This window comes from Thunnus albacares, chromosome 4 (genome assembly GCF_914725855.1).
Source record: "Thunnus albacares chromosome 4, fThuAlb1.1, whole genome shotgun sequence".
Classification (NCBI taxonomy): domain Eukaryota; kingdom Metazoa; phylum Chordata; class Actinopteri; order Scombriformes; family Scombridae; genus Thunnus; species Thunnus albacares.
Genome location: NC_058109.1, coordinates 6,721,785 through 6,748,589, shown reverse-complemented (window position 1 = coordinate 6,748,589; position 26,805 = coordinate 6,721,785). Strand labels below are relative to the sequence as shown.

General features: G+C 39.3%; 1 protein-coding gene and 2 long non-coding RNA genes across 5 annotated transcripts in view; 1 reads left to right on the top strand and 2 right to left on the bottom strand.

Annotated features, from left to right (window-relative positions):
- raly (RALY heterogeneous nuclear ribonucleoprotein) overlaps window positions 1–26,805 on the top strand; it is a 145,204-nt gene that overhangs the window by 92,777 nt on the left and 25,622 nt on the right. For all 3 annotated transcript variants that reach the window (XM_044349522.1, XM_044349523.1, XM_044349521.1), the window contains one exon: window positions 10,007–10,170. In XM_044349522.1, the coding sequence (XP_044205457.1) occupies window positions 10,007–10,170 (164 nt within the window). The remainder of the gene's footprint in view (window positions 1–10,006; window positions 10,171–26,805) is intronic.
- LOC122981032 lies at window positions 18,825–20,129 on the bottom strand. Its single transcript, XR_006403147.1, has 2 exons — window positions 20,029–20,129; window positions 18,825–19,926 (listed from the first exon to the last, which is right to left on the bottom strand). It is a non-coding gene; the product is annotated as an uncharacterized LOC122981032 (long non-coding RNA).
- LOC122981030 lies at window positions 20,153–26,584 on the bottom strand. Its single transcript, XR_006403146.1, has 5 exons — window positions 25,647–26,584; window positions 23,103–23,148; window positions 21,570–22,457; window positions 20,364–20,505; window positions 20,153–20,244 (listed from the first exon to the last, which is right to left on the bottom strand). It is a non-coding gene; the product is annotated as an uncharacterized LOC122981030 (long non-coding RNA).

Here is a 26,805-nt window from a genome sequence, read left to right as displayed (position 1 = left end):
AGAGGGAGTGTAGGGCGGGTCATGACTTCATCCTGGCAAAAAAATGTGGCCAGCTGGATATACTTGTGCTCATGGGAGTATGCTAACCGGCTTAGCCAAGGTAGCCCAGTTACCCTGTAGCGTTGCTGTCAAAATCAGCTAAATATTCAGCCACGACTTTGACAATCTTTTAGACAACGCTAAGCTACGCTTTCTATACTCTAACACACCAAACTTCTCCTGGCACTCCTCTCTCCAACTCTGTCATGGAAGAATATTTAGCTGATTTTCTTTTTTTGGCTCACATGAATCAGTCATGATGCATCCAGACGATCCCAGATGTCAAACTAGTGCCTGTCTCCAATCTAATAATGGGATCTTTGCATTTACCCTGAGAAAAAATAGTATACAACAATTCAGGGTTATTTAGTGCCATTATAGCAGAGGTTTTGAAACTTTTGTGGTGCAGACGTTTTGTGTTTCACAAAAGATAGTCATGCTTGTGGGAGAAAAACAACTTTTCCGAAGCCTCTTTGGATTCCTGTCAGAACACATCAAACTTTGTCTGTTTTGAAATAAAACAGCCTAATGCGGTAAAGAAGGGTAATCAAGGTTTCTTCCTCTTCCTGGGAGAGGAAGAGTGGTTGTGTGTGTTAATTCTCTGAATTATACATTAGTATTCCAGTTACTTTGTCTCTGCTCATTCAGAACAAAGTGGGAACAGCCAAAGAATTTAACTCTTATGGGTGTTGGTGGACACATGGCTTATCCTCTGGATCTTACATGGGGCTTTCCAGTTCTGGAATGCCTCCTTAAACCATTATGATCCCTTTCTGTCACCGCTTGGGTAACTTGGGCCCTCACCTTCACTTCAAACATGCAAGTGTAACATTGTGCAGAGAAAGATTTTCATTGGATGGTGACGCTACACTAAACTTATCCACACTGCCCTGAATGTCCAGCGGCATTCTGGCATTGATGAAAGGCAGAAATTATGGCAGTACCAATATCAATGTAGACAAGAATGTTAATTTTGTGTATCTCTGAATTTCTGCCATTGTGCAACTCTGTCTTTGAATCTTACTGGGACTTGGGTAAAAGATCTCTGCGTATTGTGACATTAAATGTCACAGGTTTATCATCCACCCATCTTCCTGCTTGTATTTATATTCTACCTTACATTGTTTTCCTTGGTTTTTCTTTCTCACCTGACCAGCGATCACCCTCAGTCCTTCCCACCACTCCCCTGTTACCTGATCCCCTTCCACCTGCACACCTGCTGCACATAATCTCTTTAAGGTGTGGTCACATGACGTTTCTGTTCTCAGCTCTGAAAAAGGATGTGATGTCACATTTATGATGCAGGGTATGAGAGTGACATTAAAGAGTTTGTACTCTGGTAATTTGTAAAATTAATAAAATATGGTGATGAAACACATGAGAAAAATAACTAACTTCATTTCCAAGCACAGTACAGCAGTGATTCTATTGGCCGAACAAGCACATCCACTCAGTCAAAGTAGAACAAAGGTAAATTCTGACCTGCAAAACCACCACTTCTCTCTTCTGTAGTTCCCAGGCGGTGGAACAAGTTACCAAACTCTTCACTTTTTGGACTTCACAGCCTCGCTGACTGTCTGATTATTTTTGATCCTGTTTCTAACATCAAAATTAGCCCCTTACCTTCTACAAACCATTCCTGTTTGGACATTTGGTGTGAAATACAGGTTCTAGGGAAGACTAAGGCTCATTTTTACTGCTAGTTGTACAACCTGAGGGACAGTGGTTTTGTTTGATGACTCGGATGGTAAGTCATTCCATCGATTCATCTGTTGTCCCACTGTTTCTCCAACATGGAGCAGATTTTACCGTTAAGTACTGGTCATGTTGAAAACGTTATGTAGATATTAATATTCCCCAGTGAAATATTCCCAAAGAAGTCACAACAGGTCAAGTATATTAAAATAGCCCAAACCCACAGGATTGTAACAGAGGGCTTTGCAATCTGTACAACATGTAACACTCTTTTTTCCTAAGACCCTTGGCTCAGATAAGGAAAATATTTATTAGGAAAAAACATGAGAGAAACCTCAGGACGAGCTACAGAAGAGAGCTCTCCAAGACTATGTGCAATAGTCACATGTAAAAGGTAGACAGAAGTAGCAGTCGAGAATTACAATGTTAAGAAGCAGAATTACAACATACAACTAAGACGAGCAAAGTAAAAGCGACACCTTGATGACCCCTTGACCTATTGTTAACTGCAGTCATCAGATCAAGAAGTCCCTTTGACACTTTTGTCAGTCACAATATATCATGAACGTGTCAGATGAGTCACATTTCTGTGAACCCCCTGACACTTCTGTTGCACCACCATCACGCCAAAATATCCTAAAAGGCACAAGAAATATTAAGACATTTTAATAGCCATTTACTGAGCACATTAATGCTCACAAAAAGATGAAACATTTCCATTTTGGCAAAGTAAGAAATTGTTGTAAACAGTCTATGAATCTTTCTAGCTTGATGTCAAAAGTTAATGGTGATGCTGAGCAATTGATCTCTTGGCTCACATTAAACATGTTAGTATGAATGAAGCATCACTGGAACATGAGCAGTGTTTCTTAAAGGACCAGTGTTTAGGATTTAGTGACATCTAGTGGTGAGGTTGCAGATTGCAACCAACTGAATACCCCTCCCCCTCACCTTTCAGGTGTGTAGGAGAACCTACAGTGGCTGCAAAACTCGCAAAAATGCAAAAGGCCCTCTCTAGAGCCAGTGCTTGGTTTGTCTGTTCTTGGCTACTACAGAAACATTGCAGTGGAACATGGCAGGCTCCATGGAAGAGGACCTGCTCCCTATGTAGTTATAAAGGGCTCATTCTTCGGAATATGTCCAATAAATGAATCTCTGAATCCAGTGTTAAATCTATGACTCTCTGAGTTACAATTGAAAGAACCTTCACTCACAAGTCACCAACTGGGAAGTAAATAATCACATAATCTAGCTATTATCATGTACTTCTATTATTACAACTACTAAGTCTGACATCACTCTCATTGCCAAGTTATCTGGAATGGATTAAAACAAAGCAGAAGCATATTAAGAGTTTTAAAAGAAACAATCACATTTAAAGACAAAGAAATAGCCTTACATTGGTCCAGTCATTTGTGCGCTTAGAAGAACGCCTTGTATTTGGTATACATAGTATAGTCCATAAGCAGTGCAACACTGACACATTTTGTATTGTTTTGTCTCTGTATTCAGAAATTGGATTTGGAATTGTTGTGGCAGAAAGAGGTGGATAAAAGAGAAATCAGTTGGTCAAGACACAGGTGTCAGATGGGGAATCTCTTTATTCACAGCGGCCCTACTAACAACGTAGTCAGAGATATCTTTCAACGTTACAGAACGTGACATGCCTTTTTATACTGAAGACAGGCATGTCTGTTGGGTGGATAGGTTTCATCCTGTTTACCAGACTCTTTGGCTATCCCAAATCCTAAAGAAGGGGGGGACATTTCTCAATTTCACTTATCTTGAACTTTGACCCAATGTGAGTGGGCGGCTCTGCACTATGTGTGTGTGTGTGGTGTACTCCGCGCCTTTCCCAATATTCCAGATGTTTCCTGCTTGTTTGGTGGGCTGACATGTTCGGCATCGGTACAGGTCATGGTGACCTGGCTCTCATTCTCCTACAGAATAAAGCAGTACAGGTTATAGCAGTGGAGGACAGGAGGAAAACCAACCCACAGCATCATGTTATTTTACACGAGTTGGATACTTATTTCTACTGTCTTATGTTCAAGTTATGTTATGTTCTTATGTTCAAATGCAGGGTTGTGTAGAGACCTTCAGAGGGGCAGTTTGGTTAGAGTTAAAAAGGGGCACATGGAACAAGATTTTAAAACACCATACACCAACATAATTCATAGCATAGCCTGCTGAATTATAGCAACCCATATTCAAACGGATATATAAATATACCAATATGCAGCTATAAATATACCATTTACTGAATGGCATATAAAATTTGTTTTCAAAAACAAAAAAACCATGAGTGGTGAAAAGGCTGCTTCTTTAAAGAAGAGCTCATTTTAGCCCTAGAGTGGTTCAGATGTGTCATTTTACCGACAAAGTTAACTTCAAATTTATACTATTGTTCTATTGTGACAATAGATTTAGCCCACAAAGCTCAGATGTTAACACTGTTGTTATTCGAGTTACTTTTAATATTTAAAAAGTCTTAATTCTAGTTACTTTAACAACAAACAAGAATGACAATGACATAACAAGCAGCTAGACCTCCTACACACTCATTCACAAATCACACATCAACAGGTGACTGAACAACTACTCATTTAAAAACTGGATAAATTCCAAATGAATCAGGCTCTTTCCACTACCTACAGCACATTATATGATCTCTTTGCTGCATTCTTGTTAAGTATATACATTCACACAATAGTCACAGAGAGACATTTAACCATCAGAGGGAAATTAGCCACCAAAGAGAGAGAGAGAGAAGGTGTATCTGACTCACGTTATCTGATGTCTTCTTTCTTTCATGGAGATGAAGTAACTTATCCATATCATAACGTCCCACTGCATTTGTGGCTGTTGGTCATTTTGTTTGTTAACAGAACTTTGTTGCTGCTGGTTAACCAGTCTGATATCATTAGCAACAATGACAAACGAGTTAACTCTCCTGGGTGTTTAATTTAAATTATGCTGTTAACTTTCTATTGTTGAGAGGCGTTCACTTCAGAGCAGCAGCATGTCAGGCTGTAGCACACCACCATAGTCCCGCCAAGGCTCCAGCCCAGACAGCTGAAATCCATTCTCAACCATTAGTTTAACAGTCGTTCAGGGATGCTACAACAAGCTAACTGTTGCATTGGCAACACAAGTCTATCTACTGCTTGGTTAAAAAAAAAAAAAAGCATAAACATAAATCTGAAAACAGGAAATTAAGACTCTATAAAATGTCATTTTTAGTGATGTGTTTAAAAGTGGTTCACAATTTGCGCATTATAATTTCTTTTTTAATATGCTACTGTATGAATCTGTCTCACTTTACCACATACAGTGATAGAGAATTGTCATCGCAACGCAATGTCGATATTGTAGTCTGGTTGTTAATTGGTTTGGGAGGACGTCCTTCCTTGCAGAATCATTTTATGTGTTTTGGCCAATAAAAGATAAGCATGAAAAAATCTTTTTTTTTCAAAGAAGAGGGAAAAATAATTTTATAAATGATACGGACATTTGGTGACGTTTTTTTTTTATTATTTTTTTTTTTACAAGAAACTTGAGGTCCCCATCTCCATTCATTCTGCTAACTTGCTAACTTTTCCTGCCGTTCCTGTACAGTTACATTTTATTTGTATCCTAATTATGTAACACCGTTACATGTATGCCGCTACTCCCCAAGCCTATACAGAAATATATATTACTATTACTATACAGTAAATCTGAGGATTAAAGACCTTGTGTGCTCTGGTTATTTTCTTTGTGCAGGAGGTTGAATTTGTTATATTACATATTGTGTGCAGACACTAGTTCTTTTTATGCCTGTGGAGATACAGTACATGTGCATGTTAAGGTAGCGGAGTAAAGCGCCTTGTCATCTAGACACATTATTTGCAATGATTGTTGGACCTCTTTACTATGACCATTGGTACCAACATAAATTGATCTGATGTGGAGATTTTTTACCCTGTTTAGGCTGGTTGAAGAAAACATTCCCATTAGGTTAAAAAAACAGGCTGTGTTGAACTATATGTCATAGAGCTTGACATAGTAAAGCCAAAAGGAGGTCAGTGTTGTCAGAATGGTTGAATTAAATCTTGATATTCCATATAAGTCTCCAAAGATGCTGTCACCTCTCATGACCTGGGTTTTATTCCCAACTCATGACATGTTTTCTACTGGGAAGGAATGAGGTTTTTGATTTAGGCATGTTTTTTATTAACTATGACCAAACGTGTACTCTAACAGAGGGGTTCAGAAACTTTTTGTTTTTTGTACTTGGAACCAACGTGCAGCAGTTCCTCGCCCACCCACTGACAAAACGGAGGCCCACATACTGAGAAAGTTATAGTGTGATCTGATTTGGATTATATGACTTTTATTGCTTTAATGTGCACAGTTTTATTGTTTTATTACTCTAAGTTATGTCCACTGTCCCTGATGTACCTTTAAGTAAAATCAAAGCAAATTAGTTTCACCTACATAAAGATTCCCTCGTTGAACATAAACAGGCAAGTTTACAGATTTGCGGTGTGAAATTGATTGGACAGTCACCTACTTTCCACTTATCATGTGCAGGGTTAGGTGGGACAGGAGTGGCATGCACTAGGCGCAGGCATCCTGGAGGGAAGTGTTGTCCAAATTATGACAATACACTATCTGTAAATAATGACCGTAAAATTGTCTGAACAATGGTTCTGACGTGGTCCTGCTTGATGCCCACACCTGAGATAACTTCTGTTGTGATTCGGTGCTATATAAATAAAATTTAATTGAATTGGTGGTTAAAATATTTTACCTTAGCACTTACTTTAAAAGCATGCCAACTTAAGTAGAATTTAGGAAATTATGGGTTTTTTTTAAACACTATCCAATTACATTATATTTCTCCTTCATCATTAAAATTGATGTCAAATTGGGAGCATACACAACAACTGCTGAAGAACAAATATAACCATATAATTTGCATACAAAGCCATATATTATGCAACCCTTTCTCCTAGAAACCACATCTAAACCACAATAATTTGGTATCCCAATTACATTATGGTGACAAACTGTAATCACTGTCTGGATTATATTCACTGGCAACTTTTTTTTAGTGAATAAAGCACCATTTACATACAGCACAGAGGTCATGAGGAGGTGGTCTAAACAGATAATGGGTGTACAAAGTGTAAGAGATCCCTCCACTGTTGCTTTTCCTGAGGTTTCTTCCATTTTTCCCCCCAAATCGCATCGAAGGTCTGAAAATATTTTATTCTGTACAGATTATGAAGCCCCTTGAGGCACGTTTGTGATTTTTGATATTGCACTGTATAAATAAAATTGACTTGACATTATTCCAGCTAAGTTGGAGAAACTTTATGTCCATATAATTTGCCTCAGCAGTTTCACAGTGTGTGCTCATTTATTCTTATTGCAACAATAAAACCTCAAAAATGATGATTTGTAATGTAAAGTGTCTGCACAATTCTGGCAACATCTCTTTCTTTTTTTTTTTACTTTAAATGAGTCCAACATAATGTTTGTGAGACCCATCAACTCTGGATTGTGAGGGTTTACTTCAATGAAAACAGGCTCACATGTGGGACACCAAAAAATACTGTATTGCTGTATATTTATTTGGCCCCTTTTCTCTGGTTTATCTTTACATTTTAGCCACTACCCAGCAATTTGGAGGTTTTGTTGAAGCAATAAGAACTTTTCACAGTGAAACATGACTTTACTTTGCCTTTAAAATCTATAAAATGACTAACTTTATCTTCATGAAGACAATAACACAGAGCAGCCTTGTGGTCTCCAGTCTAACTGGTCTCTTTCCCAAAATCGTCTCTCCAGTGTTTATTGTACAGTTTATTGAGTGAAAAGGGGATCTGCATTTGCATGGCTAACACAATAACTTCAAATATTGTTAGCCTTCTGCATGACCTCCACATTGAGAATTAACAAGGTGGATTTTGTCCACAGAGTGGACAAAGTATTTCATCATTTGATTTTGAGGACTTGTTGACATTCTGTTTGAACCATATGACCATAACATTGGCTATTAAACCTCAGTACCTGTCAAGAGCAGGGACTGTGTGGGTGCAATCAATTCGCTAAGTGAGATGTTGATGGATACACATACTGCACCACAATGGAGAACAAAGTGGAAATACAGGAGCTTACAGCTGGAAAAGGGTTAAATCAAAGTTCAATGGTGGTTCAAAAGCACTGAAAATAAAATTATAAACCAATCAATCCTTAGTAAAACATTTTTCCAAAAATGAAATTAGAAATAACTTTCAAAAGTTTACAATTTCACTGCTTTTATCCAAAGCAACATATATCTAAGAGTTGATACAATACAAGCAGGATCTAGTTAGGAGAGAACAACACGAGTAAGCACCATAAAGCTAAGTTCAATAGGACATAGGTGCCAACAGGCAGTGCACAGAGGCAATGAATTATTTTCTTCATCAAGTGCGGAGGTGTTCATGAAAGAGCTGGTTCTGTAGACTTTGCTTAAGGACTGAGAGGGACTCTGTGGACTGAACAGAGTTTAGTAACTCATTCCCCCACCGGGAGACTACAGAAGAGAAGAGTCTGACTAGCGACTTAGGGCCCTGTTGTGGTGGTTGTACCGGGCGCCTTTCATTGGCAGCACGTAGTGAGCATGAGGCAGCATAGACCTGAATGAGGGAATTAAGGTAGGCAGGAACTGTTTTAGTTTTTTTGTTTTGTAAGTGAGTGTCAGGGTTTTGAATTTGATCCGGCAGCCATTGGGAGTCAGTGGAGGGATACAAATAGCAGGTTGAGGTGCTGTTTTGGTGCTGGTTGAAGACCAGCTGTGCCACTGCATTCGAGATCATCTGCAGAGGTTTGAACGTGCATGCATGGAGGCCTGCCAGATAGGAGTTGCAGTAGTCAATGTGTGATATGATGAGAGCCTGTACCAGGAGTTGTGCTTCATGCTCAGGCAGGTAGAATCTGATCTTCCTGATGTTGTACAGAGCAAATTGACATGACCGAGCAATTGAGGCCAGGTGAATCTTAACAGTTAGTTGGTTATCAATCATGACACCCAAGTTTTGGGCAGACTTTGTGGGCATAAGTTGGATTGATTCAAGCTGGATACTGATCTATTGTTGTATAGAGGGACTGGCTGGGATGACTAGGAGCTCGGTCTTGGAGAGGTTAAGTTGAAGGTGGCGTTCTTTCATCCATGCTGAGATATCAGCAAGGCATGACGAGATCCCATTCGAGACTGTGTGGTTTTTTCGGTGGTAATGATAGGAAGAGCTGGGTGAAGAGCTGGGTGAAGAGCTGGGTGGTTTGGACACTTCTCCCCTCCAAGATACTCTAAAAGATCTCCCTTAGAGGTAGGACATGAACCAGCGGAGGGCAGATCCTGAGATAACAAGCTCAGTGAGTGTGGAGAGGAGGATTGGGTGGTTAACTGTATCAAAAGCAGCTGATAGATCCAGCAACATAAGGGCTGAGGGCTGACCAGCAGCTCTAGCTGAGTGTAGTGATTCCATTACCAACAGGAGTGCAGTCTCGGTAGAGTGACCCTGCTTAAAGCCAGACTGATTCGGATTGTATAGGTTGTTCTCAGAAAAGAATTTAGAGACTTGGTTAAAGATGATGAAATTATGTTTATTTACTACTGATTTGTCTTACCGAATACGTTTTGTGTTAAAGTGGAACTGCTGCCTGCATTTTCATTTTTTTGAGTGAGAGAAGTGCAACATTTACTTACCACATTGACTTCCTAGGGAGAGGTGGATGGTTGTCATACAGTGCGAGACTTAAGTCCTGTGTCCCACATGTGGTTGGGTTAGGCAAAAGGCCGTTGGCCAAGACCACAATCTTGCCCTAGCCAAGTACTGTGGATGCCTAAACGTAGCCATAAAAAAGTTAGCTGCCTTTGCTTCAAGAGGATACTGTAAGAAAAACAACAAAATACAATAAAGCATTTTAGTGATATGTTCAGTATCAACATTTTTTGACTTTCCAGATGTATTAACATTTCCTAATTATTTATACCTCCATATTGGTGAAAGGGTGATTTCCATTTCTTCTCTGGTCCTTCTTTTCAACCATCCCCTTTCTCCTCTCTATAATTCTCAATGACTGCTTTGATTTATCTTTCCTTTCTCCTTTCCTCATCTGACCTCTTTTCTCCTCTCCCAACTTTCCCCCTTGTTTTCCTACTTTTCAACCTTCTCCGCCTGTTCTCTCTCTCTCTCCTCTCTGTTCCCTCCTCCTGCCCTCTTCTTTCTCTCTTTAGGTTGTTTGAGTACCGTGGCAGGGTGTCTCCGGTCCCTCGGGTGGTGCCCGTCAAACGCCCACGGTTGGCGGTGCCTCTGGTACGACGGGTAAAATCTCTGCCAGTCAAACTGCTGGCACGAAACACCTCTGTCCTCCCCACCAGCAACGGCAACAAACAGAGATGTGAGTTCCAACCTATCCATCCATCTGTCTATCGTAAATCCCCAGTTTGTGTCTCTTTTATTATCTTCACATTCAAGTCAAAGAGCTTTCCATCTGTTTTTCTAAACGCTAAATCCCTGGCAAACTTTCAAAAATTCGAACTGTCATTTATCAGCACTTACAACACAAATTTTAGATATTTCCAAAATCCTCAAAGACTTTTTAGGCCATCTGAATCATATAAATTCTTTCCACTACATAATAAAGATTATTTGTAATCCGTTTTCCAAGTTTGGACTGTATTTTCTAATCCTAATGATGATGCTAGTCAAAAATCACAATGGAAAAAAACTTTAAGAAATTAGTAAAACTTTACATGTTTTTTATGTTGTGCATTATTAGAATTTAATACAGTATAGGGTTACAATGAGCAAAGGACTGGAAAGTGACTGTGTAAACCACCACATGTCATCATGTCATCGAACTGTTTTTATGTCCCTCTTCTTTTTCTCTCTTGTTTATTATGTCTTTTCTTATATCTTCCTGACTCTGATGAACTCCATCCTTCTGACCCAAACCTCGCCTTCATCTATCTTTCAAGTCTTTGATTTACATGTCAGCGGAAAGTTCAAGCATCAGGGCAACTGTTGTCACTTTATTTTTGCATTGTCCTCATGAAACATTCATTTCACATCATGTTCGGATTGTGGATCTGAGGAGGGATGCTGACGCTCTGTCAGCTCCTTTCACATTTGACTTCAACCTGAACCTCGCATTCCCAAATACAGTTTTTTATTCCTGCTGAGTTCCGCTGAATTTTCACTGCTCACAAAGCAGTTTTCATGTCGTTGATTTGAGTGCCTTTCTGTGTACTCGTCAAACTTGCATTTCAGATTCCTTTGAAAAGCAATATCACAACAGAACACACTTCACCACTCACTTTTTAGAAGCTCATAATAAAGAGCTGACAGTTTGCACTTTTCTCCCCTGATGTTCAGTGTGTAACCACAAGCCCAGCCAACAGACAGTCCTTAAACCACAGGCCCTGGGGTCTACATTATGAATTGTGTAGTGAACAAATGAAATAATCCAATCCTGTGTACAACTTATTTTTTCACTTGATTTTAAATCAACCATGACCATTCAATTTCCTGCTTGCATTTACACATGCGGTGCAAGCAGGGCCCTTGTTTTTGTCAATATTGTGACTATAACTTGAGCAATCTGATGAAAAAAGTACAATAGACATATTCAAATTAGAATAATACACAATATCAAGAGAGAAAAGAGCAATTTTTTTTTGACTGTGAGATTTGTAAACAAGGCCTTTAATGTACCGGTATGCACCCTGAGAGCCTGGCTCTGTTCATCCTTTTTAAGTGTAGTCTGTTTTCTCCTGACCTGCATGGAACAGATTTCATGCCCCTTGTGCACAGAGCTGGACTCACCCTAGTGTTGTCCACGTGTCACAACGTCAAGGCTGGTGGTGATTGCAGCTGTTTCAACTGGTTCTGGCATTGGCCAGCCTGCCTTCCTCTTGATTTTGGCAGTTCAGATTTTATTTTATGAGAACTATAAAGTGAATGACATATCAGATTATATTTTATGGGAGTCATAAAGTGAATGACAGTTCAGATTTTATTTTATGAGAACTATAAAGTGAAAGGCAAAGTTCCCAAATTATCACACAGGCCAACGTAACAAATGAAACAATTCACCTTTGTGGGATGATGTTGATGTGGTAAGACTCAACAATTCCATCCTCGCTATCTTTGTATCTCCCAGGTACCATTATAGATCTGCTTTTCTTGGCCAAATCCCTCAGAAATATACTGTATACATTTTTTCTTACTCGATAAATGAAATCCACATTGACCCTAACCCTGAGGCTTAGAAAAAAATTAGCTAAAATGCAAGAAATAAACACTGAATTTAAGGAGAAAATGACTTAATACTAGTGAAATTAAGCTGGATCCAGTCTAGAAACAATTAGCCTCTGATAAATGTTCAAAGGTTTGAAAAAAGTAGAAAATGCTGGTTTTCAAATCAAATTACTTGAGATCAGGCTTGCTACAGCACAGTAATAAGTGAAATATATAGAATATTAGCAAATAATACTTTTAATTACATTTTTAGCATTCTCAAAAGATGTACACTGAAAAAATGTTGAAAGAAGTTGGTCCATCTTGAAATAGGTAGGCCTAAACCCATATTTAATTTAAAACTAGTCCTTAATCTCAGAGCATACATCTTAAAACAGAAAACTGGTTTTACTGAAATCACAACCGGGACTGCAAGTGAAATTTCCATCAACATGGTCTGGAAAGAGCTTTCACACCAGTTACAGTCTTATTGTGCAAACTGCCAACAAACAAACAAACAGATGATTCAATAACCTACTGCATTGTATGACTGTAGGCAATCTGCAGTCTACTGTCAGAAACCGATTGTCACAGAAAGGGCATCGCAAGGTCATCAGTGGCATTGTGTCAACAGCCAGGAAGAGGTTATACATTAAATGCAGTTTACACTGTCTACATGCTAAAAATCTAAATCACAACAATGACAGTTCTATACTTTTGGACAATTTTCCATAACAATGGGAGATACACTTTACTCAACTTGTTGATTGTTGGTTTTACTTGTCAGGCTGTGTTAATACCTAACACTGCATAAATCTTAAGCAAGGTGTTGCTAAAAAGAGCATACATGTCTAGAATAAATGAGAAAAAAAATATATGAGTAAGCTATATTACTGTATTCTGCACTACGGAAGCCGAGAATGACCATGCTTACAATTATTTTTTTAATGCCATTATTTCGAGATAACAAGATAATTTATCACGGGTGGAGCTCATTCTCATTTGTTCATTCTTGTCTTCTCCTCTCCACGTCTCCCTCTCATGGGTAGCTCAACTATTTAGATCAAGCAAAAGAAACCTTCGGGTTGCTCTTAAGGACACTGGTTCAAATCTGTTATAAGTTGGTTCATATTCCCCATCTCTTCCCCACCCTCCTCTCTCATTAAGTCTAATAAAATGAAAATGCTTGAATGTTATTGTTTGGTGCTTCTCCTACATGAAACATCCCATCATATTATGACCAGGAGTTAATCATTCTGCCATTTGGCCATGACACAAATATCATTAATAAAGGTGCTGTTAATACTAATGGGTACTCCTTGATCTGACATTTTCAAATTAAAACCAGTTGCTGCAGTTGTCAAGACACCATCTATGCATGCTGGCATGGCACTCCTGATCTCTTATAAACCTAAGTAATAAGAGGAAACAACCTTTTGTTATTTCATGATAACTGGTTTATTATTTTGGTATCTCGAAATAGCAAAGCTAATTTTCTCAAGATAACAAAAGCATGGCCGTTCTCGGCTTCCATATCTGCACAGATTCCCACATAAAAATGTTTTTAAAAATTAATTAAAATCAAAACTGACATAACTACCGTGGCCCGGGGGAGGTTTTACACCTGTAATTTTGGTTCAGATCAAACTGAAAAGTCCAAAAGTCCAGACTAAATGAGGTAGGTGTGAAAGGGACCTAAAACTCAAGCTGCCAAACTGTATGTATGACTATCAGGAAAAGAGCAGAACATGTTACATATTATAGAAACTTGTCCTGGATAAATACAGATTCACAAAAAAGGTTTGAGATTCTTATGCTTAGAAAGAAAGAAAAATATGTGAAATTCAGATTTATCTTGTTGATTCATTGTGAGAGGCTTCTACAGCAGCTTAAAGGAACTCCCAAGACCAAGAAGTCAGTTTATTAGATCCCTCAAGACTAGTTCAAATAAAATTCTACAGTACATTGACCTATATACAAACATATCGCTGTTAAATGCCAGGCCTTCCATACTTGTTTATTTTGTTGACTGTATACATGTTAAAACTCAGTGATCCTGTCAGGGATGTCCAAGCAGCCGCATTTACACAGGAGTTTACAGTTTAAGTTGTCAAACATTAACACTTAAATCCTACCCTTGTTCCTTTTGCCCCACTTTTCTTCCAAATGGTTTCTAATTTTAAGGAGAATAAAGTCTTAGCCCAAGTGTGTTATAACATCTGACTTTCATTCAAATGTAAGGAGCAAGCAGACCCAGCTTTCAACCCTACGCATTGCAAAATTTTGATAGAAAGGTAATCATTAAAATGCTGGCCAACAGGAAAAACAAGAATCTGATATCCATTATCCACTCAGATCAGAGCAGGATATTCCCAGGTGACCTTCTTGTGTATGGAAAACACTTCTTAACACTGTATATTCAGAGTGTGGGAATGGTCATACTGTAGAGCTGTCATAACCTGATATAAGGCCCAGCCAGCCACATGTTTGAGCCTTAAACAGATTTGTAATTGATAAATGTTTAAAAAATCAATTATGTACTGGAAACATGGATTATCTTATATACAGATGATGTGTTTCTCTACTTTACAGAATACATATACAGAATACATGTCCTTCACCTTGATCTAATCACTTAGTGTTTTGAGTTACCTCCATGCTAAAATAATACAATTAGTACCTCAATGTCTGTCATCTATCAAAAATTGGTAGCACATTGGTAATTCACTTCAGTTAAGCTTAATTATGTAATGTCTTTTATTTCTACTAAGATACTATATATGTTGCAATTGCTGCAGTGATTCAGTCAGTTTGATTTCAAGAAAACCATTTTGACTAGTTGAAATTCAGAATGGCTGTTAACTTTGAATGGGACATATCATGCACAATTCCAGGTCTATATACATATTCTGGGGCTTTACTGCATTATCTTTGCATGATTTACAGTTCAAAAATCTCTTACTGGCTCTTTATGCAGGCCCTCACTTCAGCCTCTGTCTGAGACAGGCCGTTTTAGCTCCTGTCTCTTTAAGACCTGCCTCCTGATGAGCCCACTCTGTTCTGATTGGTTATAGCTTACATAAATTTCCGCTCAGTAGACTTTCAACCACACTGGAGGCCACATAAGCAAACAGTAGTGGTAGGATTTCACTTCTTTTTCTCATTCTTTACTCAAAATGGAAACTTCTGAAAGACATCCGCACATGTTCGAGCTGAAATCTGATCCAAAATATGCGAGTGGACAATGTGAACAACTCATGGAACAACCTTAGCAACAAAGGCTACGGAATGGATGGCTGTTTGTGGGCATGTGTGTAGGCATCATCACGAGGAGGAAGTAGAGGTTACTGTGCAACGGAGCATTCGGAACAGGCTAAAGCCTGGGCTTTTGACTTACAGGGAGCATTTTTACATATGCTTACCTCAAGTATTGGAACTTTGATCATGTGAAAATCACTGAAAATCACAATATATCTCCCTTTCAAAGTCTAAGAACTACTTTGGCTGCTGATTTCAAGCCATACAGGTTTCTCTATAAGTCTGTTTTTTTTGTTTTTGTTTTTGTTTTGTTTTCACAATCTTTGATTCTTGGAGACAACTTAGAACATCTAAAGTTGGATCAACTCTTCCTAGGCTCTATAGCTGCCACACACAATATAGTGATGACTGTTGAATTTTATCATGAAGAAGGCAGTGTACAGAAACATTGATCTTTAGAATTTGAGATAAAAAGATTTCATCAGAGTTATGAGGGTTATCTGGCTCTCCTGTCGCTTCTTCAATTTTATAGCTGAAATGACAATTTCAGGATCTACATTGGCAAAGTCCATGATGCCTCCTTGTGTTTGAACATGGAGAGTAAAACTGCCAGCACTTGCTCCTTGGCAGCTGTGGTTCTTGTTAAACTGGACAAGCACTTTAAAGTGATGGAGTTGTGTAATGAAAAATTGTAATCATTTGAAACCAGAGGCATCAGTGCCTACATCAATCTGTTTCTGATTGGGAATGAAGCATGTAACAATGTGACATTTATACATTATAATAAAACTGGTAGGTAAAATCTCACAATCTGGTTGATAGCCATAGTATATTTAACGTGTACTACAGCTATGACGTTTAATGTCCTTTTACAGTTCTATTTTTAATTATCACTCTGTGGCTACCATTAAAATGTTGCTTGCAATCTGTAAGCAAGCAGGGACGATGCTATACCAACCACCGTCTCCACAGCACCATGGTTCAAAAGCTTTCAGATGTGGGCCGTGAAGCAAGAGAGATAATGTCTGTGAGTGGGCACAAATGAGAGACCTCTCTCCAGAACTATTGGCAACCAAAGCTCAGTGTCCAGAGAAGGTGGAGCAGCATCCTCGTCACACTAAGCAATGCATCTCCTAACCAAATTAGTAGGCCTAACATTACTGTAAACACTTTGCAACGCAACCCCAGTGACAGTTTTTCCATGGGTGTACAATTAATGGTAACGTTCAAATTGATGTGAATAAATAAACTCTGGTTAGATCGCTGACTAGCTTGAACGTTAGTTTAGCAGTTTATTGACATTGCATAGCAACCACAGACAGCTGGGAACTACTTTCTCGTAAATGACTCATGTAATTGTTATTGAGTAAAACTTTTTATTGGATTTTGTCTGATTTATATATTGTTATATTTGGTAACCATTTTATAAAAGCAATCTTTCACGACTGGCTGTGGTATATTGTAATATTGTGATATAATCACAATATACCATGACCATGCTTAAGTGTATTACTTGCATCATTAAACTCAGAAATACACTTAAGACTCACATTTCTTTCATTGTATTAAGATCATGAGACATCCTCTTAACTCTAGCCATCTTCTGTTCGTGTTTATATCTCTGTTTTTCTTTTCAAACTGTTAGGGGAGCACTTGTGGTGCACTTTTAAATAAAACCATCACTTGAATGAGCTCCTGGCACGTCACAACCAGAAAAGCTAGGTCTGAATCATATGCCTATTAACATGTGAAATTCATTGTGCTTTTGCAGCTAAATATGTGCAGTTCATAGTTCCAGTGTTGTTAGGAAATACACTGATGGTGTATGGTTCAGCTGTGGTGAAGCAGTGTACACCATGTACTGAGGAGTCAGTTATTATTATGGTTCCATGAGCTGCTGCCTTTATGGTGGATTGTGAAACGCCAAATCATCCTCCTGCCCCCTGATGAAAAGTGAAGGTGGCCCACAGCTCTGGATATAGAGGACACCAGGAGGATGTTAGAGGGTTTACAGGCTCTTCCCAGTGTGGGATAAGACTTAGTGTCTTTTAACAGTAGTATATGGATGAGCTGTAGACTTCAGTCCAACGACTAAATTACTGTATTACTGTCTTAAAATCACAGTGTAAAAGTGAAACTGAGTTTTGAAGACTTGCATATTGTTTTGATAGGCTGAAAAAAATCTCAAATCTCTGCAAACATTATTTTGTATTTGAGTTTTCCTTCTTCACAACCGCAGTACTCTTTTTACAGTGTTTCTCCAACACATTTTCAGAGTTTTAATTTTGTCGGTTCTCTCAGTGTTTGTTTTTCAGATTTGAAACCTTGTATAAATGGTGATTTGAAATCAGGTGCACATATAATGGGAAAACAGTTTTGAAACGTTGAAACTTGAGTTTTGAAAGGGCAAATCTTTTGCAGATATACATTTGCATTGGTATTGCAGACTGTTCTCTCAGAGCCAAGTTTAAAACACACACTTTTCAGAGATCTGCCCACACAGTTGCAAGCCTGCAAGTCATGTGATTTCTGGCAACGTTATATCGCTACTCTGAATACTGAAACTCTGAAACTCCGTAACAGACGGTTGGAAAAAAAAGGCCCTGCCTGAAGGCATTTGCTCTTAAGCTATTGTTTGCTCTCTGCTGAAGTATAGTCCAATCACGTCGTAGTTACCGGGTTAGGTGGAATTTAGAGACTGTTCCACCAATGACTGACACGCACAGGATATGCTAACAGGATGCACAGTTCTCTGTGCTGTCTGGCTGTCCCTGAGCAGTGCCTGTGTCAAGCATGGACGTCAAATGACATCTGCAGTAACGTAGACTAGCTATGCTCCATACACAACGATGTTCCGTACAGATGACCTGTTGCCACCGATCGCCGAATAAATACTTCCAGGCTGTGAATAAGATATTGTTATCTTCATTTCTCCCTCTTTCATCCCCAACCAAGACAGAGACCCCCCTGCCATTTGTTCCTGTGAGACTTCGGTAAGTTTGGTAGGTGCACCCAGTACGCTTGAAAATGGAGAGTGGGCAGGCTCCAGACTGCTGCTTGGGTGAGGAGACAACTAGAGCAGCGAAAATTTCCATTTCAATTTAATTTATACTTCTCACAGTACTACAATCTGTATGAAATGATCATAACATGTTATCACAAATTGTTAAATATATTACTTTGGTTGAATAAATGCTGTGAAATGGGCATTTTTTAACGTCAATTCCGGGCGATGACCACTTGGCGCCACTCTCAGACAGAGTGAGACAGGCAGCAGTGCGGCAGCAAGTCTGTCGACACAGACGGTCTGCACATCATCCTGCGCGCAGCGTTGATATTAATGTCATAGCACAGCAGTGTTATTTATAATGGGTCAATTAAGTTACATCGACTATTTTAACATTTTAAATTTTCATTCTTTAACAGATAAACATTAACTTATAAATAACTGAATTGATTGTGATATTTTTCATAGCCAACTTTTCGTAAAAAGTATTTAACTGTTAATGTTAAACACAATATTCACACAGATTTAATAAAATTTCATACATAAAATGATTGTTTATAATGATTTATTTATATTCACACAGTTTTTAGTTAAAGTTCAGACAACATGATAATTTATAATGATTTTAGTTAAGTTACATGAAGCTGAAAACCATGATTAACATATCAAAAATTATTCATATAACATTAACTGATTAAACGTCAACATGATTACTAATGTTAACACGTTCATTCCAAAGGAAAGTCAGGAAAGCAAAGGGGGGAAAGAGACATCAGGAAAGAAAAAGCAGTACACAAATGAGATGCTAGTGAAGGCAGTTGAGGAAATGAAAGCAGGAGCAAGTTTGAGGGCAACATCAAAAAATTACAACATACCTCACACCAAAAAATAATATGCCCACGACCCTCATCCCAATTCAGCCTTGACACCTGCGAAGGAAGATCTATCTACTTTATGTTCTGGATGGCAGACCATAGCTTCTCAGTGACTACATCCCTAGTCAAAGTGCTTGCCTTCCAGGGAACAAAGGGGACTGGAGCACAATGATTAATTCACAGCCTTTAATTGTGCAAAAAGACTAACATTTTGACACTACTGTGTCTTCATCAAAGTCAGAAAGTGCTAGCCATTGGGATCATCGAGGAGAGTGGCAGAACTGAGAGCATGATGGTAAATTTGGAGAAGGGGCCAAGTGACGTCTGGGTGTCCAGGTTCAAGGCCCGCCATCCAGAACTGAGCTCTTGGACAACAGATTTCCTGGACAGAGCCAGAGTCCCCAGTGCTATACGAGAGGCCATTGAAGGGTTCTTTAAGATATATGAGGCCCTCCATATGAAGCACAGTTTGGAGGACAAGCCACATCTCATCATCAACTGTGATGAAACTGTCTTTGGGGACAAGCCTAGGTCCACGAAGAAAGTCCTGTGCATAGAGACTGGGAGGAAACACATACCAGCAGCAGCAGATGACCAGAGACCACATCACAGTGCACTGTTGTGTGAATGCAGCCGGGGAAAGCATTCCACCTTTCATTATTTATCCCGGCTGCCTCCCAGGCAATGCATATGGCTGGAGGGGCCATCCAGAAGAAGTGGCACATGGACATGGAGCTCTTCCTCAAATGCCTCCGGCACTTTGTAAAACATGCTCCTGAGGAGATACACATATTCTAATCATGGATCAACACAAAACATGTGTCAAAAGATGTACTCATGTACTGCAGGGAAAACCAAATTGAAATACTGTGCTTACCTGCCCATCCTTCAGCCCCTGGACATTGCTGTCTTCAACCCACTGAAGACTGTCTTCTCCACCATGGCATCCAGGATGGGTCTGGTGCGAGGGGATCTTGTGGTGGGAAAGAAGCAGTTTTCACCGCTCCTGAAGCATGTATACCCCCGTGTGTCACCACCCAAAATATTAAGGCTGGGTTCCACAAGGCAGACATCTTTCCACTGTCCAGGGAGGCTGTGGACACAACCCAGGTAATGTTAACATTAATGATACAAACAATGATAATTCATCATCTAAGTTACTTGTATTTCCTTTATAAGTGTGCTAATAAGTTTTAACAATGCTTTACTTACTAGGTGGTGAGAGTGATCCCATCTGCAGATGGAAGTGATGCCACAACACCCATCACTCCCACCAGTCCCTCAGCAATGCCATCCAGCGCTCCTGCCACTCCAACCACGTCATCCATCACTCCCACATCCAGCACTCCACCTACTGACACAAACATATCAGCTACTCCCTGACCTCACTTCCTGAAGGAAAAGTTGAGGCGTCGCATTCCGCTGCCAGCCCGCGTCATCACCAGCGATGAATACTTCGACTTCCTGGTGCAGAAAGAAGCTGGGAAGAAAGAGAAGGAAGAAAAGAGAAAACCCAAAAGGAGGAGATGGCAAAGAAGTAGGAGGAAAAAAGACAAGTGCAGGAGGCCAAAAGGCAAAAGAAACGGGCACCTCCTCCAGCTGAGGAAGATGGGGAACACTGCCATTTATGGTTTCATGTGAAGTGCGCAGGGGTGGAAGAAGTGCCAGACACTGACTGGCTTTGCCATAAATGTAGTCTGCATAAAAATACATACTGTCACACACACAAAACACACAATGTAAATAGCTGTAAGTAGAGCACACACATACATCCTACTGCTGATGAACTAATGTTAATTTCAAGTTTTGACATTTTTAATTAGTTTTAGTGTTAAATGCAAGTAGTTGTAAATAGTGCGCAGACACACACACAGAACCCAGTTCATTTATGTTTATTTTTAAGTTTGTACATTGCTTGTACAGTGCTTTCAATTGTTTATAATTTCAAACATTAAATTTTCTTAATTAATGCAAATTGTTTGTCTTTATTCTTCCTGTTCCACAGAAAGCTGAGAGATGGTAACATTATCCACTAACATTACACATGGTTCATGCTTAACTCATGCCATAGTTAACATCATGACATCATGAATTGAATTGAATGATGTGGGTGTTGTAAACCTGTAAACTCATCTCTAAAAGAACAGTCTGTAATACGAGAGCAAATGTGCATCTGCAAAAGTTTCAAAATAAAGATGTGCCTTTTCAAAACTCAAGTTTCAAGGTTTCAAACTTTTTTCCCCCCCAACATATGTGAACCACATTTCACATCACCATTTACAAGGATTCAGACCTGGAAAACAAACTAATACACCAGGAGAACAGTGACAAATTTGAAACTCAGAAAACGTGTTTGTCATGAGTAACAGAGCAGGTGAACCCAAATGCAGAGACCAAAAAAGCAGGGCTGAAGAAAACCTTTATTCTGAGGCTTCTGCAGGCAAAATAACCAAAACTGGCTGAGCTGAGTAGAATACAAGACATGACTGACTGGAACAGCCTGAACTGAACAGAGGATCCAACAAAAGTGAAATGCAAACCAAGGCTTAAATACAGATAGAGCTAATAAGGGAACAGGGAACAGGTGACTAGACACATGGGCAGGCTAGGAGTTGATTGGCTGGGGAGACACTGGGAGCAGGGCAGGGCTGACGAGACCGATACAGGGCAGGTGTGAAGGTAACATCAGGCTGGGAAAAAAAAACTGAGAGCAGAGCAGGGCTAACAAACATGATGCAAGACAGGTGTAGAGGGAAAAACTGGCCAGGGAGGATTGCAGGAACACAGGAGAGAAATTCCGAGCAAACCAAAACCCAGAAAACGATACAATACAATACCAGCATACATTAACTCATCAAAAAATATAACTAACAATGCAAGACAGGCCCTTAAAGATACAACCCAAACAATATGAACAAGCAAAACCAAATGACCAGAAGGACTGGACAACAGAAGTGTAACACAGGAAACCAAGAGAACAAAAACACAGTATTGGAGAAATACTGTAAAAAGAGCTGCAGCTGTGAAAAAGGAAAACTCAAATACAAAATCATTTTTGCAGAGATTTTTTTTTTTTGTTCAACCTATCAAAACATTTTGCAAGCCTTCAAAACTTAGTTTCAAACTCGCAACCTTCAGCAAGCAAGTTTCAACCTTTCAAAGCTTTTTTTGTTTTTCAGTTTCAAAACATGGCATGATTTCCATCCCATAGAGTAGTAGTTCTCTGTCATCTGCAGCAAGAACTTCTGCATCTGGCCTGTCCGTGTGGCATTGGCGTGTTCTCCCCATGTCTGCGTGGCTTTCATCCTAAAGTCCAAAGACAGGCAAGCAGTGGTGGAATGCAACAAAGTAAATTTACTCAATACAATACTTGTACTTTCTTTCCACTTCATTTCGGAGGGAAATATCGTACTTTAGGCTCCATTACCTTTTATTTCACAGCAGCTATAGTTGCTTTTCAGATCTCGATTTTTACAAATAAAACAGATGTGTTTTATATTTGTTGTTCATTTAGATCACTTTGTAAGAGATCTGGTTTCACTTTGAGATTAAAGGGTCTTGTTCTGTTGATCAGCGTCAAAAAAGCAACAATAAAACTCCTTTGAGTCCATGTTGTAAAGCAATAAAACATGAAAAATTCTAAGTGCGGTTAACAGTTTTTACATAATAAATATAACACTGAGCGGAGGCATTTTGTACGAGTTATTTTACTTTTGATGCTTTCAGTACATTTTGCAACTAATACTTCTGTACTTTTAGTAAGATTTTGAATGTGTAAAGGAGTGTTTATATACTGTGGTACTGCTACTTTTACTTAAATAAAAAGGTCTCAATACTACTTCCAGTACTGCATGCAAGTTAGGTGAATCAGTGATTTGCCCACAGGTGTAATGTGAGAGTGTGTGGTGTTAGCTCTGCAGTAGAATGATGACATGTATCGGGGTACCCCACCTCTCACCCAGCGTGAGCTGGGATAGGCTCCAGTCCCCCAACAGCCCTGCAAAGGATGAGCAGATATATATATAATGAATAGATGGATTGATCGTCTATTCCTGTTTTTCTTACCTGTCTTTCAGTAGGACTTGCATCATTTTCTCCTTTCATCCTCCAGGTTTTCAATGAAAAACTAAAGCAAAACTCACACCTGATCTAGTGAGGTGCTGTCTCACAGGCAGATGTCAAAAAAAAGAGGGGAAAACCTCTGCTAGTCTTTCTATAGATTTATGTTTCGACACCCTTGTCTTCTTCAAGCCTCCACAAGGAGTGTCTATTCAGAGTCTGGATAGTTTTTATGTTTTTCTGGTAAACCGTAGACTTCCGTTGTTGTCCAAAAACTATTAAAAACACATCAGTGAGCCACACCGTTGCACTAGGTGACATGTTGCTTCATCCCAAAGACTATTAATACAGTAGTTTGTTTAGAAACAGCTCCAAAGATTCACTTGTTATGCTTCATATCACATTTGAGTTTGTCCTACATTGTAAGTTTCTCAAAAAACTTTAGTATAAATTCAAGAGGTTGTGATGTGTAGCACAGCAAGTTAGTGAAACACTGTAAACGGAAGTGTTCCTGTGCATGCACAGGAACACTTCCGTGTGGCATCTGCCATACACACAAACTCTTAGTGGTGAAGGAACATGTTACCCAGTGCAGCGGTGTGGCTCACTGACATGTTTTTAATAGTTTTTGGACAACAACGGAGGTCTAGGGCACAAAGGAAGAAGATATATCAGGCTTTGGATACACACACACACACAATACTTGTAAGGCTCTGCACATGAAATTTGTTGACAATGAGAAAAATGTAGAAAATTTCCAGTCATATTCTTTAAGGTAAAAGAAAAATGCTGTTCTTTAATAAAAAAATAAATAAAATAAAAGCAAAAGCACAAAAGTCATGAGAGGACAGGATCACAGCTTTTACTACAAAATGCCAAATACTGTGTCTGATACCCCAAATCCCCATCATATCATCATGTTATACAGACTTTTTTTTTCAGGTTTTCAATAACAAGACATTCAGCCAATAGTACTGTGATTTCATTGTAAGATGAAAGATTTTCATGGCATGTGTTATGTGCTCAGTTTTACTGAAAGATTTCAGATTTTATTATTTATGTGTTTGAATTGCGTTATCCAGTAAGCCATGTGTTTGTGTGTGTGTGTGTGTGTGTGTGTGTGTGTGTGTGTGTGTGCGCGCAAGTATACAACTGTCCACCAAGACACAGATGCCTCTCAGCTGGTTTGATTTTAACTCAGATGGTTTCCCGCAGAGAGACATTTCTATTGACAAAGCTAATAGAGACGTGGAGATGAGCTGAGAGTGCAAAAACAGCAACAGGGAAAGAAAAAAAAAAAGAGTTAAGAGTGAGGATATAAAGAGATGAGATGACAAGAAGGCGGGAAAGGCTCTTACTGCAGAGGAAAGACAGGACAGCAGAAGAAAAATTGTCAAAAACATAAGCTGACGGGGACAAGAAAAGGAACAGGGAGATGTAAGGAGAAGATAGAGTGAGGACATGAGAGGTAGAGAAAAAGTAAAGTCAGTGAACATAAAGACAAGATGCAAACAGATGCATAAAGATGAAAGAGAGAGAGAGAAGGAGGAATAGGAAGAAGAAGAGAGGGCAAAGAAGAGGAGAAAGACAAAATAAGAGAGAAAACGCAGGAGTGAAAAACAGAAGCAGACTAAAAGGTATAGTAACAGGGAAAGAGAGAAAGGAAAGAAAAAATGAGGAAGTGGAAGAAGCGGCAAGAGAGGAGAAGAAAAGAAGAAGAGGAGGAATGGCGGTGGATGTATGTTGAGCAACAACCACACACACACACAGAGTTGGTGAAATGTGGGAGTAATTGTGAGTTCATTGTAGTGAAACAAAAACAACCACCAGATGTGTTGCATGGCTCCAGTTGTTCTCTGCTGCCACTTAATGTACTCATCACTTCATCTGTCCTCCCTTCATCCATCATCTCTCTCTCTTTCTCTCTCTCTTTTTTTTCCCCCAGTTTGTTTGGGGAGTTTGGTGGCCCTCCCCGAAGAAATTTTGATGTCATTTGACTAAAAACTATGTATTTTCACATAATTTTGGACTGTTATCATCACAATATTTATTAAAAACAACACAGGTTGTAGTTTTTCACAGTACACTCAAGAAGACTTTAGCAAGAAGAGAAGCAAAACAAATGAAGTAAGCGCTATGGCCTGAAGTAATCCTTCACATTTTTGCACTGTGCGCCATAAAAAATAATATTCACAAAATAACATTGTTAAAAAAAGGCTTATAGTGAAGGGATTTGAACTGTGATTTGCTCATCTACCCACAGTCTGGGTGTAGCTACTAGCCAGCTGTAGGACCAGGTGTGGTTAGAATTTTATCTCTCTTATCGATACTATCTTATCGATAAATATTGCTTTCCTACATGCTCATGCTTTTTGAACAGGTGGTTTGATAAAGTACTTACTGGCTTTTTACTTGCAAAGCTTGTATTGCACTTACAGTAACGAGCATGGAGTTGGTTCACTGTCTCCACTGTAGCCTCTCTGTTCTGCTGTGAGTGTGTTTTGCTGAAACGCGGTAGGGAATTCTCTGCATACTTTTTTCCTGTTCATTCGGCTTAGGTGCTCTGAAAAAATACTTAGGCGCTGCGCCTATGTCTTATAATAGTAGGGAAAACTCTGTGAACCTTATCCAGTTTTGATCCACAAATCCCTGCTGCCTGTTAAAAATTCAGGCTGCTGGTGGTTGTGTCCTGGTGTGGCAAATTATTTCTATTAGACTTGTTTGTTACATCGGAATATCGTTTGAACATTGAAGTGTTTCTAAATGCTGTTGCCCATCTCAGCTTTTGTCTAATAGAAATGTTCAGGGTTATAGTGTGGCATCATCTCAGAAACATGACTGAATTTAGTTCAGTCGCCACATTTTAACCATTCAGAGGCCTTAATATGAGGATTTCGGGGTTGGGATCTCAGTCATATTGGGGGACACTGATGCTCCTCAGAAATGAACCCTTTTCCATTTTGGACATAGCACAAGTTTTCCTTGAGGGCCAACTTCATACCAAAAATGGACAAGCTGTCTAAATGTAAGGAATGATAATCTCACCAAAACACAAAGGCAATTGTAATGACTCAGACCTCAAATGCTCAAGCTTAGACACAGTGGCAGAGTCCATTGTCCTTTAATTCAGTCCAGAAAAAACAAGCAAGGGTCACAAACCAGGCAGGCAGGCAAATCAGGAAGATTAACCAAAGGTAACAGACAAAATCTTCACCAGGAAACAGGCAGAGTCTAAGTCAAGGGAAACACTAGACAATCTGGCAAGGTGTAAGTGGATCTAGGCCAGTATATGAAGGGTGACTGATGAGGATGATGGGAACCAGGTGAAGAGATGGGTGGGGTACTCAGGTGAGGGGAATAAGGTGATTGCAGGGCAGGATCTGTAATGACAGGAAAGTTAGTGATCAGGCAGGTGAACAGAGGCCAAAAGGCATCAAAATAGTCACTATGAAGATGAACTCGTGATAGACAACAATCTAACTGACATTCATTCACAGTGTTAGTATTAAAATCCTCCATACCTACAAATAGTTGGGAACGGTGTTTGATTTAGTAAAAACATAAATGTTTATTGTGAAAAAGGCTCAGCAGGGTC